We start from the raw sequence: 16,593 nt of genomic DNA, 5'->3' as shown, positions 1-16,593 counted from the left end.
GGGCAGCACCCTTGAATTTCTGGATTCAAGCACATATTTGTGTAAAGGACATTTCTCCTACCATCCAACACAGATTCTACCATGCAAAAAAAATTGTCTCTAATCATATCCAAAATGTTACATTCTTCAGTATCAAGAGGTTTCTTTTCAACTCACCTATGAGGTCTGTAGGCCCAGTCCCCAAATTTTCTCCTCTTATTGTCACTTTTGTCCATGAGATGCCTTCATTGGGAGAGATGCCAGTTACAAGTGGGGGCTGCCGTGCTCGAGACATGATGTCTATTCAGTTACTGAAATCTGAGCTGGTTTTATCTGTTCAGCAAGAAATAATAAATTAAAAACCCAATAGTTATATTACGTAAAAAAAGTTATTAAAAACTTTTCAATCTCTTCTTCTAAAATGGTAGAGAAACATAAATGTGAATATGGAACACCACTCTCAAAGCCTTTTTTTGCCACATAGTTATAAAACAATAAAAATAACTACACCCTCTTTGCATTTCCTTTTTTATAAATTATATATAGTTCCAGTTCTGAACTACGAAGAAAATGTATATTCAGAAAAATATGAAACATTTCAAAATTCTTAATGAAACTCTATACACACTCCAGATTACTTATGTCAGAATTCAGATGAATCTATTCAAATCTCTATTAAAAAGATTAGAATTGCTAAGCTAAGCTAAGTAATAGACTATTTGGATAACTTCTCCATCAAAATTAGACATACTGGCCTAGACAGTTCCATGTGAAGAAGTCCCCAGCACTTATTTGTATAAAGCATCAACATTTACATAAACTGAGAAAATTAAAACATGACTTACAGACATTACAGTAGCACAAATCACCAACAAAACAAGTAATATCCCAACAGGTCAACAAAAATGTACATAAAATCACTGAAAAACCATTTCCAGAAGACTATTCCTTTGCACCTGAAATTAGGAGTCAACTCAAACCAGTTTAATTGGCTCTGGTATACAAACACCAATATGGAACATGTTATTCTGCCTACATTTAGTTTACTACACAATTCATCACAAATTCCTACAGCTTATTAGCAGTTTCCTTTGTGCAGCTCTGCAGCTATAAGAAGGTGATGAGTATAATCTGAAGCATGTTAGCTTCCACTAACTTCTCCATTTTTACAACACTTACTAAATACCATCAGTATTCCAAAACCCCAGGTACACATATAGAACACTTTAGTGTAAACAATTTTAAAAGTTCAGGTTGGTAAAAAGGTGGAATATAAGCCAAGCCTCAAAAGGCTTCTCTTATTGTTATTTTGAATCAAGATGTATTTTCTATTTTCACTTGCAAACGGTCAATTCCACGAAACCTAGAAACTCTGTAAATCATCCCTAACAATAAACTGCAGCACAGTTGCAGTTTCCAAGTATCCACAGTCAGCAAATACTAGAATTGAGTACGACATATTTGTTTCAACTGCTTCTGCATATAAAAAATAAATTAATTGTACCAACATACACCATGCTTCTACACAACCTCCCCAAATTTTTCAGTGTTACTAGCTAGATCTGACGTGTGAATCAAAGAAGCTCCCACAGACTGGTTTCTTTCTTCACATTCCAACGTTGGAATGCACACTGAAAATGAAGATGGAAATTGAAAAGGTAGGAATCAGCAGGAAGATCTCACGGTGAAAGTAATCAACTAATGCCACCAGACAATCCTGTCTCTGTCTGTCTATACCATGGGTGCATCGCAGGTCACTTATAACAAAACTGTACATTTTTTTCTGATGCAACTTCAGAATCCACAGCCACACCTGAAGTCAGTGTGAAATGCACTCTGAATATAGGGAATACTGCACAACGATCTGAAATACTGAGGTCCTAAATAACGACCTCAATTCTATAATGACATCTGATCTGTGTTTTTCAGTTTCACATATCCACAATAAGAGTGCTATCATGCTCAAACCTATTTTTGAAGACAAATTCATCAATACAGAAAAGGCATCTAGATATTCTGAACATAACAGAACTATTAATACCTTCAGAGAACTTTTAAGACTACCGTTGAAGTGTGCAATTAAAAAGATACGCGAAGTCATGGGAAACAAGCAAGAACGTAGTAAGTTGCAGGATGTCAGCCAGGTCCAGTACACGAAGGAAGTCTGGTAAGAGCCCATGATAACATACACGACGTAGGTCTGGTTTGGTTTTCTATTTTCAAGTAGCAAACCTCATATTTCTTGACTGGTTGCCTTCATAACATTACAAACTACATTATATGTTTAATAAAGCATTGGTTTCTCTGGTTTTTTGCAAACAACAAATGGATGAAAAAGGAATTAAGTTATTCAGTATTGTATAACGTATTGTCTTATATGTAGAACACTGGAAATTCATTTTACATGAATCCAACATGAGACTAGAGAAGCCAGTAGTCAACACGTGCAGTTTATAACATTGTGGGTAGAACAGCACTGAAGGAGAGGACTGTATGAGCAGATTACAAAGAAATCAGCTGACAGTCTTATCCAGCTACGGAAGAGAAAGCTGTGCTCCGTGCTTGTGCCCTACTCCTATTTCTTTCCCAGCACTGGCTTTTCGCCCTCCTCGCACAGAGACAGTCTCTGCCTCACTTCAAAACCGAGGCCAGGTTCTAGTCTTGCAGACAAACTGCTTCCTGCCCCTATCCTGTTGATTCTCCCTCTGACTTTTTATCCGTAAGTTAAAGCAGGGAGGGAGAGGGGTGGTACTATTCCATTCTCCTTTCAAATCCAGACACCTTGGTAATTCCTCTTCTTTACCTCCCCGTTCCCTACTCCAAGCTGCCTTATCCAAGTAGCCCATCTACACTACTATTGATCCACTTCCTTGCCACAGGTGAAAATTTCAGACCCCATCTTCTGTCAACATTCCTCATGTCTTGTTTATTCCTATACAAGATGCACATGCACAGAAGATCAGACCTTTCTGCATTTGAAGTTTCTTCTGGAGTCCTGTGCAAAGAGGATGTTAGAGAAGAATAAAGTGTCTAATTTTATCAAAAGAGAGGAGAACAAACTCCACCTATTCCTCATAATCTTACCTATATAGTTTTCTGAGCTTTTCTCACAGATTTTCAGCAGAGCTTGAAGATACAGAACAACAGCAAAGGAACAGTGGTGCTGTGTCCTCACATGCACACCTAATCACCTTCTGCAGGAAGCAGCATCTGTCTAGATACCAGTAGATCAACATAAAGCACCTATTTTACTTTTGAGCAATTTTTTTGGTAAAGATTTACGTAGAATAATAATCAGTAATAGAGATGTAAAAAAGCCATTTTTAGGAACTTCAGGTAATGTGCAGAGGAAGAAACCTCGAGGAAAACAAGTAAAATAGGAGTTACTGTGGTATTATTTGGTTGACTCCCCTCCCCCCAAAACGTTATAGTTCCCTTGCACTGTAGCTATTGTCTCTTTCAAAATACCTAAGCACACAGGTAATTGGCTTGTTTCAATACCAAAACTCAAAAGTAATATTACAACATATTGTTCTGGATTTCAGAAATTGGTACTAGATCCCCCTCCATGATGAGCTAAATAAATGTAATAAAAATGCTGAGCCTCCTGAGATCTAATATTTCTTCCAAAGTATTTCCATGCTTACTGCAGAATTGCTTTAAAATACTTCACTGGAATGAGAATACCACAGTAAATCTCAACACATAGCACTGAGATATTCTATTATTATTATTATCATTATTATTATTATTATTTTCAAACAGCAATTGCTTTCATTTATTTCAAAGAGTAAGTAAAGGAAATCTTTGGAATATGTTACTATTATAAATATCAAACAAATGCAGGGGAGCCTTCAATTCATTTAGAATATTTCTTCTCCTTATGACAAACATGTCAATAGCCAAAATGACTGAACTGCCTATTGGGAAGCCTAGCCAGTGTACTACTACTGTGTCCCAAAAGCAAGTTTCTAAATTTGTTTAAAAACATTTAAAGCAAACCTAAAAAAAACCCCCCACCAATTACTTTTTCATTTCATAAAACAACACAACCACCTAATTACAAGCTTTTGTTGCAATTCTATATGTTGCCCTAAAACATAAAATCTATTTTTACAAATATATATTATGCATAAAATAATATTAGAAAAAAGCAGCCCTCTTCCTGACTAGGGGAGATTGCATAGACAGTTTTCTCTACAACATATTTCCTCTGAGGAGTCCGGCTCACTGAAGAAGCGTCAACAAGACATTTTTTTGCAATGGACAATCTTCTTCTACGCTAACCAAGGTCTCTTTCCCTCTTTTTTCCTCCCTAACCAATGTCTCTTTCCCTCTTTTTTCCTCCCCATTCTTTTCTTTTTTAGACTTCATTTCCTCACAGTATCTCCCCGGCAGTTTAACATGGATGACATCTGTTTGACTGCTCCCATGATCTTGCCCATATTATTCTGTTATTCTGTCATAGTTCTTGCTACGATGTGCAAAGAGTTAGAAAGCCTCCGCAAAGACCACCTACTACAAGGCCATCTTGAAAAATGCCTTTCATAAACATATTTTTTGTCTTTACATGAGCTTCTTAAATAAACTGTCTTCTCACAAAGGTTTGGTAAAAAAAAAAAAATATCCAGACAATTGTAAGCATTCCAAGTTTGCTAAAGAGAGGACACCTTCCCTTTTTATCCTAAGAAAAGCCCCTTTAAAAACAAATAATGAAGCAATGAAACATGGTCCAACATAAGTGAAAGCACAAGTCTAGTTGGTTTTTTTGACTTTTGTAAGCCTTCAGTTTAAAGTTGGTTTAAAAGAAGAGTTTTGAAATTTCCACATTCAACTTTCAATGGCGAACAGAAAAGATCATCATCATCATCATCATCACCATTCTGGAAGGATCACCAGAATACTAAATAGATGAAAAACAAAAATTCAGGATTGAAGCATATTACATTGGCTGGTAAGTTCAAATCCCAAAGAAAAACTACAGACATCATGAAGGCATGGAACTTTGGAAGGTGAGTAACAATACGGTGCCACCTTACAAATTTCACCAGGGAAATTTTAGGGAAAATTAGCAGCTGAATTGTTTTAAAATGGAGTTTCTGACTTCTAAAACAAAGATGGTTCCAGTGACTGGAAATTCAGCTAAGTTTTCCGTAGTACTTTGTCACAGACACTGAATCTAAAGCGTTCTCTCAGAGGAAGGCAGACTCAAGGTCAATGCAAGCGCCGCAGTCACGTAGCAAACGGAATCAAAGCTGTCAAGAAGGGACGGAAGTAGAAGCCAATTTCTCATCATTGAGGAAGTCTAAGCTACAAGCAAGCATGCAAGTCTTCACATAGTAACTATTTGTCTCCAGTCACATATATGTAACTATACAATATAAAAAATTTTGAGGTAGGAACAGCAAAGCATCACCCAAGTGCAAATCACAGTACGCCTCAGGTGTTGCTGCTTACTTTTAAAAGAAAACCAACCTGAAACCAACAGGGGAGTTACTCTTATCACACTAACATCACAGCATTAAATAATTTCCAAACTAAAATATCTGTGAAATGCCTTTTTAAACAAGCAATAAATACTCAGATTCCAGTACATAGGTGATGGACTTTTCACCTTAAACTACACAAACCTGGGCTTCTAATAAGTAAGTCTAATAATTTGTTCTCACTAGAAAACTTGGAGAGTCCCCTGAGAACAACACACTATGACAGAGTCAGTGACAGGACATGGCAAATGACCCCAAGAAGGATGACAATGCAAAATGTTTCCTATATGTTTGTACTCAAAACCATTACAAACTGAAGAAAAATACTACTGCAACCTTTTCTGTGCTTTATCTTCCCAACAACATAAATTCAGACAGACAATCTACATAAACCAAGAATTAAAAGCATCCAAAAAGCAGCACTGTGAAAATAACTGACATTTATTAACCCCTCTGGAGATCTTCAGTGCCCTAGAAGTTCCACAGCCTTCAACACTGCATTAATAATATAAGGTCCATTCCTGCAAGCCTGCCAGAAAAGACTGGGAAGTGAATAAGCTAAACAATGCTGAAATTCCAAGTGATATTAAGAATCTATGCATGTTTATTTAAATAATAAAAGACTTGTCAATTTAAACAAGAAGTGCTCACGAATCTTACATTTAGGGGGAAAGAAATTCTTCAAAACACCACTAAGCTACTTATAATGAAAAGATGAACAAACATAAAAAAGTGGGTAATTTCACTGTCACACAGAAAAAACAAAGGCTCATTTGTCTTGCCCTGTCATATCCGGCGTGTTGATTCAAGCCAATATTAACACTGACAAACATGTTAACTTACAGGACAATGCTACATGCCAAAAATCCGTTTCAATTTGGGAGGATGTGCGAGTTTTGCGACAGAAAGGGCAAATGACGAAAAAAGAAAATACTTGCAGTATTAAATAACATAATATGATACCCTTTGCTTTTTGAAAGGGCTCCTGAATTTCCCTACCAGCCACAAAGTGTGTACTAGAGATTTTAGTTTCAGGGTAGCCAAGAGATGAGCACAGCAGTTTTGCTTTCACAATAGCCATACTCGCATATTCCCTCGGTTTCTCAGAGGTCCTGCTTTCCATAACCCAGCCAGGTACATCTTCATGGTGATGTATCTTGACAGAGTGAAAGCAAAATAATCACAGCACTCAGCGATGCCATTAACATTTCTGAGTCACGAGGGATTAAAAGGCTTGGACCCGAGGCAGATGCTGCGAGAGCCCTGGCAGAGGAGTTCAGCCTGAGCTGCAGCTGCGAGGGATTGACACCGCTCACGGTGGAACCCGGCTCAGGAGAAACTCCGGGCACAGTTCCGGCATCCGAAATAAATTAAAGTAAACAGTGTTGCTCTCTCTCATCCACCCTGTTAGCAGCCTCTCGGTTGAGCTGGAGACCACACACCCAGACCACACAGCACCAGCTGAACTCACTCGCACGCAACATCTAGAAGCTGTCACTCTGCTGAGGTATGAGGAGGGAAAGAGGGGGGCCGGAGTGCGAGAGTGTGTGTGTGTTTAGAAAAGCTGCTTGCTCTCTCCTCCTACCATTACAGCTGGTTATGTTTTGTGTGGTTGGGAAGGAGGGAAAGAAGGGAGGGATAAAAAAGGACCTATAAACCTCACTAAGAAAACATACTGGTCTTGGCCTTTTGTAGTAATGATTTGCACTCCTCCTGTACTAGTTTAGTAGCTGATGAAGGGCTAACAAAGCATCCATTTAACATCAATTAACCTTCTATCTATCACATGTCAAAAAAAAAATCTAGACTAGCATAAATCCATTTCCTTGTACATGTTAAATGACAGCACCCTGTCAGTTACAATGTACAACATACCTATATATTGATCTATGTTTACATCAGGAGTTTTGAGATATTTATTTATTTGGAGAGGGGAGAGATTCCCCACAAAGAACAATCAACCACACAAATGCCCCTATGACATCAAAACGCTGATTTTTTTCCACAAACATTCCATTGTAAAATGAAATTTTGTTCATTAGTATCATACACTGTAAACAACCTGAAGGAAGTTAATGAGCCAACATAGAACACTGAGTTTGTAACTCATCAGCAAGAAGTAAAAATAGCAAACCACTAAAAATAGATTAAAAGGAACAATAACCTATAATACAGTTGAACAGAGACTTTTAAAATGGGGGGTTTTCTTTGTTTCTTTTAGTTCAGAAGATCATTTCATCTGCCAATTATATCACCTGTTCAAACAGAAAAAGCTGAATAAAATGTTTGACTTATAAAATCTATTTTAGTTAGTCTACTTTAAAAAAAGATTTCCTTCCCCCTGCTCTGCTACCATGAACACACATACCTCCTCCATCAAACTCACCAGCACAGAAATTTAATTTAATATACACACAGTCTGGGCAGCCCAGAACCACAATCACATTTTCACTTCAGTTCAAATTTTTTTTACCTAAGTGACAATGACAATCTCCAAGTGCCACTATTAAACAAACCCATCAATACTACAATAACCCAAACAGCCCTATAAACTTGGATTAAAATGTTTTTGTTTGGGAAAGCTTCAAGAAAAAATTCAAAAAAATATTTCACCTTATCAAATACATTATCAAAAAAGTTAGCTTTAAAGTTCCTTAACTTCACAGTGAAAATAAATTATTTCCCTGATTTATTAATTATGTCAACATGCTGGTTTATACCACTTCTTGAATGAACACTTTTGCTGGTATATTCAGTGTTACAGCACCTATTCATTACCAACACTCAAGTCAAACCAATTTACGTTTTCTGAACATCTGTTTGGTCATACTGAATTAGCTAGAAAAAGGCAATAGCATAGAAGAAAATATAATTAAAGGAAGTCTGAACACAGATGTTTCTCCCCAAAATTTCCTCTACTTCCATTATAAATTATATTACAAATCCCCAGAAATTAATTCATCTCCTTGGGTAAAAGCTTCTGTATTTATTACGTGACACATCACTATAATCCAGCAATGTTTTGAAGAAAAGCCCTAAACATGTATATATAAACATATATGTAAAAAAAAGTCGACTCAGCTTTATACAAAACCATATCACAGACGGCCATAAATCTCCCATTACTTTCTAAATTCTCACAATGCACGTCTTCCTACATCTGCTTCTACCTCCAACATTCAGCAAAGTTTGCTTCATCCAGAAGTCATTATCCTTGTTGTCCTCCAGTTAAGCCATTCATTCCTCTTTTGTTCTAAAGTTATTAATAATTTTCTGTACATCATTACAGTTAATAGGAAAATGGTAAAGAATCTTAATACCCTCATCAGCCCTCACAGTCTTCTGTTATTCACAGGCAGAAATTTGAAAACTATACTTCAAGCATCAAAAACTTTCGAATATGTTTATTCAAATGTATTCAGAAAGATCCAGAAGTTCAGAAAAATAAACTAAATAAATCCCAAAGGGATGAAAATTTTTTTTTCTAGAGAAAAGAAACAAGACACCACAGATTTTTTTCTGAGCCCTATAACTACATACAATATTCTTTATAAAAACACTATATAACCACTGTAATTACACAGTTCATATGGTTGAAGTTTTAACTTGGGTGCTTACAGGTAGGACTGCAACACTGAATTTAACATCTGCCATGGGACTTTTTTGGCAGCTCCTTTTTTTTCAAAAGTATTTAAAAGATGAGATGTGCACTTGTGTTACTGAGATTCCTGTATTATTCATTTTCTCTCCTAAACACCTCTTTCTGGCCTCTGCTCAGAGAAGTACTCAAGCCATACACTACAGAATGTTTCTTGATTCACATGGTCAAACACACACTCAAGTCTTACCCTGAAAGACTGCGTGCACAGGTATTTTTCTAACAAAAGCCTGCTGTTGCCTTACATACTCTTAAGTCTTCATTTCCACTCATGCATCTGAAATCCCTTCTGTATGGAGTTATCGTGCTTTTAGAGCAGTGAAGCTGTCTTTTGAGAAACAGAAGCTCCTGTGCCTTCTCTGCTAATGAAAAGGAAACGTAAGAGAACTCATTGGCTATACACACAGCTCCTTAATTTTTTTCCAAATATTCAATGTGCAGTTGCAAAAAGCAGGGTACACCTGTTAAAACTACAGTGAGATTCGAAATGTCACAAGACTCACAGAATTCTTACATATAAAACTGAAAGTAATTGCTTTTTTAATTGAGACATTTTATGAATATGTCAAAAAAACATCAATTTAGTTTGTCCTCAGTACAAAAGCAGGCATTTAAAAAGGAATTTTTGCTCAGCGTAAGCCTACATCTTTAATTAATACAGGCTTTTTTACGAACTTCAAAATACAGGGTACATTACTTTTCAGTTATCCACAAAGTCAAAGAAAAAAAAATATAAGTTTAAATATACCTAAAAACCCCTGACTTATATTGTAATCTGATCCAAAGACACTTTTACACTGCCAGAGACCCCACTGGTTTCTGCACAATATAGCCTAAGGTCTGCCTTTGAGAATTAAACTAGAAATCTGGGAATCTGCAGTTCCCTTAAGGTCAAGTGAAAACCGGATCCATTAAGGACTTGGTGTCTCAGAAATTTTGTTTTCCTTAAAAACAAAGCAAACAAAATTAAAAAGGAAACACAGGCTTTCACACTCATCACCAGATGCAATCACAGTATTTTCTAATGAAAATGCTGAACGTACTGTCGGCAGAATAACAACCTCTGTTGATAAAAAAAGACTACACAGCCCAATTTATTTTGGGAGAAAAAGCAGTAAATGCTTCCAAAACAATATACAAAGTACCATTCCAAAGAATTTCTCCATAGGAGGGAGGAGAAGTGTTTGGTTTGGTGTTGTTTAAAATACTAAATATGTAGTTTACCTTTCCCTATGCAAAGCCCATAACATGGTGATCACAATGAATAGTTATTTTCAGGCATTTCCCTCACTACTCAGTTTCTGGGAAAACTGCATGCTTCAGGTTTGTTGGGGTTTTTTTCCCCCTCCAGGAGATCACAAAAATGAGTTCTCTCTCCTGCCTTTCCCTTCTCCTCTAACTTTTGACAGAGAGAAAAATCCAACCGCTTTGGAACTGAAATGCTGAGTGAAATTCCTGAAAATAATTTCCAGGGTAAGCTACAAAAATTTTAATCAGCTAGATTTTTGAACTCATACTTTGCAAGCTGTACACACAGACCTTTGCTTTTATGTTCAGGGCAGAAGATGAAACATCAATCTGACATGACCGCTATACATGTGCTGTCTAATCATCCCTCATCCTCCAAGCACCTTTACACACAAGATTCCCTCCATTACCAAACACCATATTTCTCCCCTGGGAAAAGTAATTTGAAAGACAATGTTGCACAGCCCAGATTTACAGAATGTAGGTGGTCCAAGACAGAAGGTCAAAGTTAAGCTGAAGAGGTAACATCTGACTTCTGCTAAAAGATAGTAATTCAGCAGTTTTCATATTTTGAACCTTCAGCTTACTTTTAAGTAGAGCAGTAGATTTCACTGTCTGAAAAACTCACACAGAAAATAAAGTCACTGTAACACGCACAGTCTTCTGAGTACTATTTTTCAGTCCATGATTGTAAAATGAAGTACTACTTATTTCTCCTGTGCAAAGTTTTCTTTGCCTGTTTGCTTAAGTAAATAGTGATCTCTGGGTATTTAAAGTACATGCAGGTAGTCTCCCTCTGTGCTTCAGAGGCTTTTGTCCTGGAGTACAAAGCTCTAACCGTAGATTATTTTACGGAGACTTTCCACAGCTGTCAAAATTCGTGTTTTTAAGAACATCGTTTATATTCAGTCTTCTGTCACCATCCTATTGAGATAACTACTTCTTTCTTTTCATATTCCTTTTCGGTTTTGGCTGGTTTGTTTTTTTTGTTTTGTTTTGTTTTTTTTTTTTTAAATGAAATAGGAAAGCCGAAAAGCACAAAATAAACAGAATTAAAATAACGCAAAACTGATGTTTTGTTTTAAGAACAGTGCTTAAGACTTACTGAATTTACAGCTAAATGTACCAGTACATTGAAAGAAATTGATTAAGTATGGTTTAACATAATGTACCTAGAAGTTTTCATCACTAAAAGAGGTCACTGCCACTGCCTCTGCCTCTTTAGTCAACCTACTTATTTAGCTTTAGTCCAGCTTCTCTGGGAAGAGCAGCATAATAAAGAAAGGACCATCAGTGGATAGAGTTTCTTTCTAATAGGACCTCAGGAAAACAACTGGTGGATTACATATTTTAATGCCTGTTTTTCCTTCAAATCTTCTCAACAACGAGCAAAAAAACCCTCGCTCATACTCACAAGAAATCCTACAATTTAAAAGAAAATCTGAATACTGCAGATTCAAAAACACTTAGTGAACAATACCTTTTGTACTGAAGATGAAACAGTTTCTTCACATAACAATATCCACTGCTCCAAGGGCAAGGTGAAAAATAATTTACTTTAAAGACTTATTTTTTTAATTTTTTTTTAATGTTCATGATTTAGAACTTTACATGGTTGGGTTTTTTCAGAATTCATTTGAACTATTCATTACCTTAGACCGCTATTCAGCTCCAAAATACGATAAAGCAATTACAGGATTAGAAAAACTCACAACTATCAAGTCTGTAAAAATATTGTAATTTATTGAACAAAGGCCATAAAAACGCAAGACAACTTTAGATTTTGTTTGAAAAAAATCCAGCATAAGTTTGATGGATAACATGCTTTTAATTGAATAGTCTCACCTCTGACACATCCTAAAAAAGTTATGTTTTCCATAGAGAAAACATTCTTACCATTACAACTTATTTTAAGTTTCACTGAGTTAAGTCATACCACTATGATGAAAATAACTGCATCTGTTTTAAGTGATGTTTCAGACAACAGAAATCCCATCTTAGTAAAAACATTGTTGTCCAAGAAGTGGGCATAAATCACAAAAACTGTAAACTAAGTTATCCATGGGAAAGAAATCAGCAGCAGGACATGCCTTTTGCTGCTTCTTGCTGGGTCAGTGCAAGCTGTGATAAGATGCTATCAAAATAGGGAAGCAAGAATTACAGAGCTTTCCTTCTTCAGCTGAGCAAAAGGTAAAGGAAGAAAACAGACCTGTTTTCCTAAGCCATAAGTTTGTTTATTTGCAAGCCTTTAACTGTTTTGACAACTTCAGCAAAAGCAAAAACAAAACAAAGTTTATAGTAATGAAATGCACAGAAATCACTAAAGGAGAAAATAGACTGTTTACTTGTTTTAAGAACGCTCGAAAAGCCTGGAAAGTTGAAATAAGATTACAATTTTAAACTAAACTTTAAATAATGAATATTTGGAGTTTACATTTAATCTGATGTTCTGTCAGATCTAGCATGGCTTAATATTTCACTGGCTTTTGAGTCAAAACTTTTGAGCCTATGGCTAGAAGGTGTTAACCCACAACAAGCAAGCAAACTGCAGGAAATAAAGAAAATGAGGAGAAAAAAAATCGAGGAAAAGCTGACAGTGTAAGAAGGAAGACTATGTTGAAAACGAAAACATCCCTTTTGGAAACAAAATCATCCCAAATTTCAGATATCTACCCCTTGCTAAGAGATCATTTTCAAGTTCCTAATTAGGATATAGAAGAAGTAAGGAGGAAAGACATTTGGCCATCCAGCTCATGGACCCTTCTGGACTGCAAGGCAAATGAGGGAAAAATATAGAACTAGGTAGGAAGTAAAAAAAAAAAAAAAATAAAAAATTAAGTCACAGAAAAGTGTAACACCTCCAGATAGATCTGAACGAAAACAACCATCTCTCAACATGTATATGTTATTTTGATTCCTTTCATATTTCTTACGCTGGTACCTTCCTACTGCACTTGCCTAAGTAAGTACCCACTCGTTTTTTGGGGAGTTGTGTCTGAAATTTGATGGTATCGCTAAATGCGAAATTAAAAAAAAAAATAAATTAAACCCCAATCAGTCCTGCAAATAACCAGTTTTTCAGAGGTCAGACCTCACCTCTCCCTGCCCGCCCGTTTCCCCTACTCCCTCATCCAGCACACCCACGGTTCACTGGTGTGAACTCGACCATCTCAAGGAGGTTGGCCTCGATGATCTCTGAGGTCTTTTCCAACCTAATGGATTCTGTGACTTCAGACAGCCTCAGACCAGCTCCGTGTCCCGGAGCAGCGGGCGGGCCCAGAAGCTCCCACCAGGCCCTGACAGCCACGAGGAACAGAGGCAAAGCCCACGGAGCTGCTGCTGCCGGGCCCGACCTCTGGCAGCCGCCGTCACCCAGCGGGGCACCGTGTGCCCCCCGCGGGGGTCGCAGGTGACGGGAATTTCCCCGCCCTGTACTGTCCCCGGCCTCCCAGGGCGTTGAGGGAGCACGGGAAAGCTGCTGCAGCCGGGAAGCCACCGGGTAACGGCCCCCGCACCCCAAGAGCCACCGCCGACAGCTCCCTCCCCCCCCAGAGCCGGGGCGGGGACGCGGCAACTCGACCCCGCCCGGGGAGCGGAAGGCAGGGGGAGGCCGAATGGAGAGAGAAAAGGGGAGGCCTCCGCCCGGGGAAGTGATGGTGGGGGGTAAGGATCTGGAGGTGCCCCGCAGCGCGGGGCGGGGGGAGCGGGGCGGGGGCCGGGGCCGGGGCCGGTCACTCACCGCCCGCCGCCGTCGCGATCGCGTCCGGCACCTGCGCCCGGCACCGACAGGCGCCGCCAGCCGCCGCCAGAGCACATCGATGGAGCGCGGAGCGATCGAGGCGGGGGAAGCCGCTCCCGCCCCCTTGGAAGCCTCCAAAATCCCGCCCCCTTGGAAGCCTCCAAAATCCCGCCCCCTGGAGGCCTCATCTCCTTAGAAATCCCGCCCCCCCGCCCCAGCCCTCGCGCTCTCTCGTGCTGTAACTCCGTTTTTCTCTCTTGCCCTCGAGCGGGGTGTTCTGGAGGCGTCGGGAGTTCTGGGTGGTCCCTTCGTGGATGAGGAGCAACAGGAAAAATAAAAGCATGATGATAACAGCGTTGACAACAGCTCGGGACAACGACGACAGGACCCCGAGGGAATGGCCTGAAGTTGTGTCAGGGGAGGTTTAGGTTGGATATTAGAAAATGGTTCTTCATTCCGGGAGGTGATTGGGCACTGGAACGGGCTCCCCAGGGAAGTGGTCACAGCACCAAGTCTGCCAGAGTTCGAGAAGCATTTGAACAACACTCTTAAGCACATGGTGTGATTCTTGGTAATGTACTGAACAGGGTGAAGAGATGGACTTTGATGATCCTTGTGGATGGGTCCCTTCCAGCTCAGGATGTTCTGTGATTCTGTGAACAACGACAATAAATGACAATAAAACCACCCCCTAGCACTGTCCCTACGGGCAGAAACTCACCCAGAAGCAGCGTGGGCACCCCTGTGCTGGGGCTGCCCAGGGAGGTCGTGGAGTCTCCCTCTCCAGAGACACTCCAAACCCACCTGGACACGTTCCTGTGTCACCTGCTCTAGGTGACCCTACCTTGGCAGGGGGTTGGACTAGGTGATCTCCAAAGGTCCTTTCCATCTCTAAATGTTCTGTGATTCTGTGAGGGGAGGGCCTGGGGGTGCTACTGCTGTGGGTGGCAGAAGGAAGGGTGGCAGAGAAAAGTGCAGGCACAAGCAAGCGGGCAGTGCTGCCAGCGCCCAGTAGGGCAAATCCTTCCTCCTTTTCCTGTGAAATAGTAAAAATGTTTCTTAACAAGCCTGCTCTCTGTCTGGGGGCCCTCTGAACACATGTTCTTTTCCTTATGGAAAGGGTCAAGAGATCTGCTTTTTCGCTTTTTGCTAGTATTGCTTGATATTCAGTTGCAAAAGCCAAGTTCGGACAAAATCTTACTGGGAAGGAGAGGAAAAGCAATGAGAAGAAAAAAACACTGAAGAATCCATTCCTCAGTTTTGCCAAATCCAACCCAACCAGAACAGTAGTGGGAAAACAAATTACCTTTCATAAAACAGTAAAGAACTTAAGCACTATAAAAAGCATTAAGGCCAAGAAACACAATTTTTCTCACTTTTTTCGTACGCTATACCCACCCAGGTTAAATTAGTAGTCTGTAATATTTCATCACATGAATAAACAACACTTTTCTGACTCTTTCCTCTAGGCTTCCTAAAACATTACACAGCATCTTTCTAGGGAAAAACAAATCAGCTGGTACCTACTTTTTCTCTAATTATCTCCAAAGTTGTAACCAGTGACTCTGCAGTTTTCTTCTAATATCCAGTGCAGAAAATGAGCTCCTCAGTTCTCCAAGAAAAGTTAGCATCACATTAAAAACACAGTGTAACTATTTGCCACCCATTTCAAAATTCTGCTTTTTCTCCGTGACATCTTGTTTGAATTTTTATTTGGATGCCCCAAATAAAACCACTCTTTGAAAGGTTTGATTGCTGCAGAAGGGCCCACATAGTGCAGCACATATGTGGGTCTCAGCCATGCCCAATGCCCTCTGTATATCTGAGAGTAGATACCTGGTCCCATAAAGTCCATTGACTGCAGTGGGAGTCCACAAAGGGAACTGTCTAACCACAAGGTTTTGTAACAAACAACCATGAATTTAGATTCAGTTCAAGTGACAAGACTGAAGTTTGGTTGTGGATTTGACTGCATATTCACTTCTGTCGTAAGTGCAAAGACCCTAAAGAGGTGATTAAGAAGAGGGAGCCTGAACTTGAGAAGACACAACTCCTCCAGGCGAGGAAAAGCCGCGAGGCCTTTTGCTTCTACAAATGTCACCTAGTCTCCCCTTTTAGAGGTTTTAAACTGCTGTTTCTAAAAGGCTGCTCAGCAGCCTTTTATCCAGGTTGTGGCCCTGGGGAATCTGTCAGAACAGCACAACCAGCCTAAACTCTGCAACAACAGAAACCTTATAAATGCCATATGTAGTTTCATCACAGACATCCACACAGGCAAATCCTCCTATTTCCAAGACCAGCATCCTGGAATCTTATGATCTGCAGGGGCCCTGCATAATACTGTCAATGAAGAACTTCCTGTGTGGTGCACTTTGTTGAATCTGCTGTGGGTGGTTTTACCAGCTGATGTGTAGTGACCATCACCTACCCCTTCAGTGACTCCAGAACAAAGCTGACAGTGACTGGCTGCAGATGTGCCCCAT

At 39.4% G+C, this 16,593-nt stretch overlaps 1 protein-coding gene across 3 annotated transcripts in view; it reads right to left on the bottom strand.

Annotated features, from left to right (window-relative positions):
* The window catches only part of EXOC2 (exocyst complex component 2), a 125,595-nt gene extending 111,371 nt beyond the window's left edge, over positions 1-14,224 (bottom strand). The window contains exons 1-3 of one of the 3 annotated variants that reach the window (XM_032689461.1): positions 14,111-14,135; positions 3,064-3,193; positions 157-312 (exon numbers count right to left, since the gene is read on the bottom strand). In XM_032689461.1, the coding sequence (XP_032545352.1) occupies positions 157-274 (118 nt within the window). In that variant the 5' untranslated portion in view covers positions 275-312; positions 3,064-3,193; positions 14,111-14,135. Of the gene's footprint in view, positions 1-156; positions 313-3,063; positions 3,194-13,304; positions 13,467-14,110 lie in introns of those variants that run through there. The other 2 variants (XM_032689453.1, XM_032689469.1) reach the window with 2 other exon arrangements.
* Between the last annotated feature and the right edge of the window lie 2,369 nt (positions 14,225-16,593).

This window comes from Chiroxiphia lanceolata, chromosome 1 (assembly GCF_009829145.1).
Source record: "Chiroxiphia lanceolata isolate bChiLan1 chromosome 1, bChiLan1.pri, whole genome shotgun sequence".
NCBI classification, from domain to species: domain Eukaryota; kingdom Metazoa; phylum Chordata; class Aves; order Passeriformes; family Pipridae; genus Chiroxiphia; species Chiroxiphia lanceolata.
This window is presented reverse-complemented; position numbering and strand designations above follow the sequence as displayed.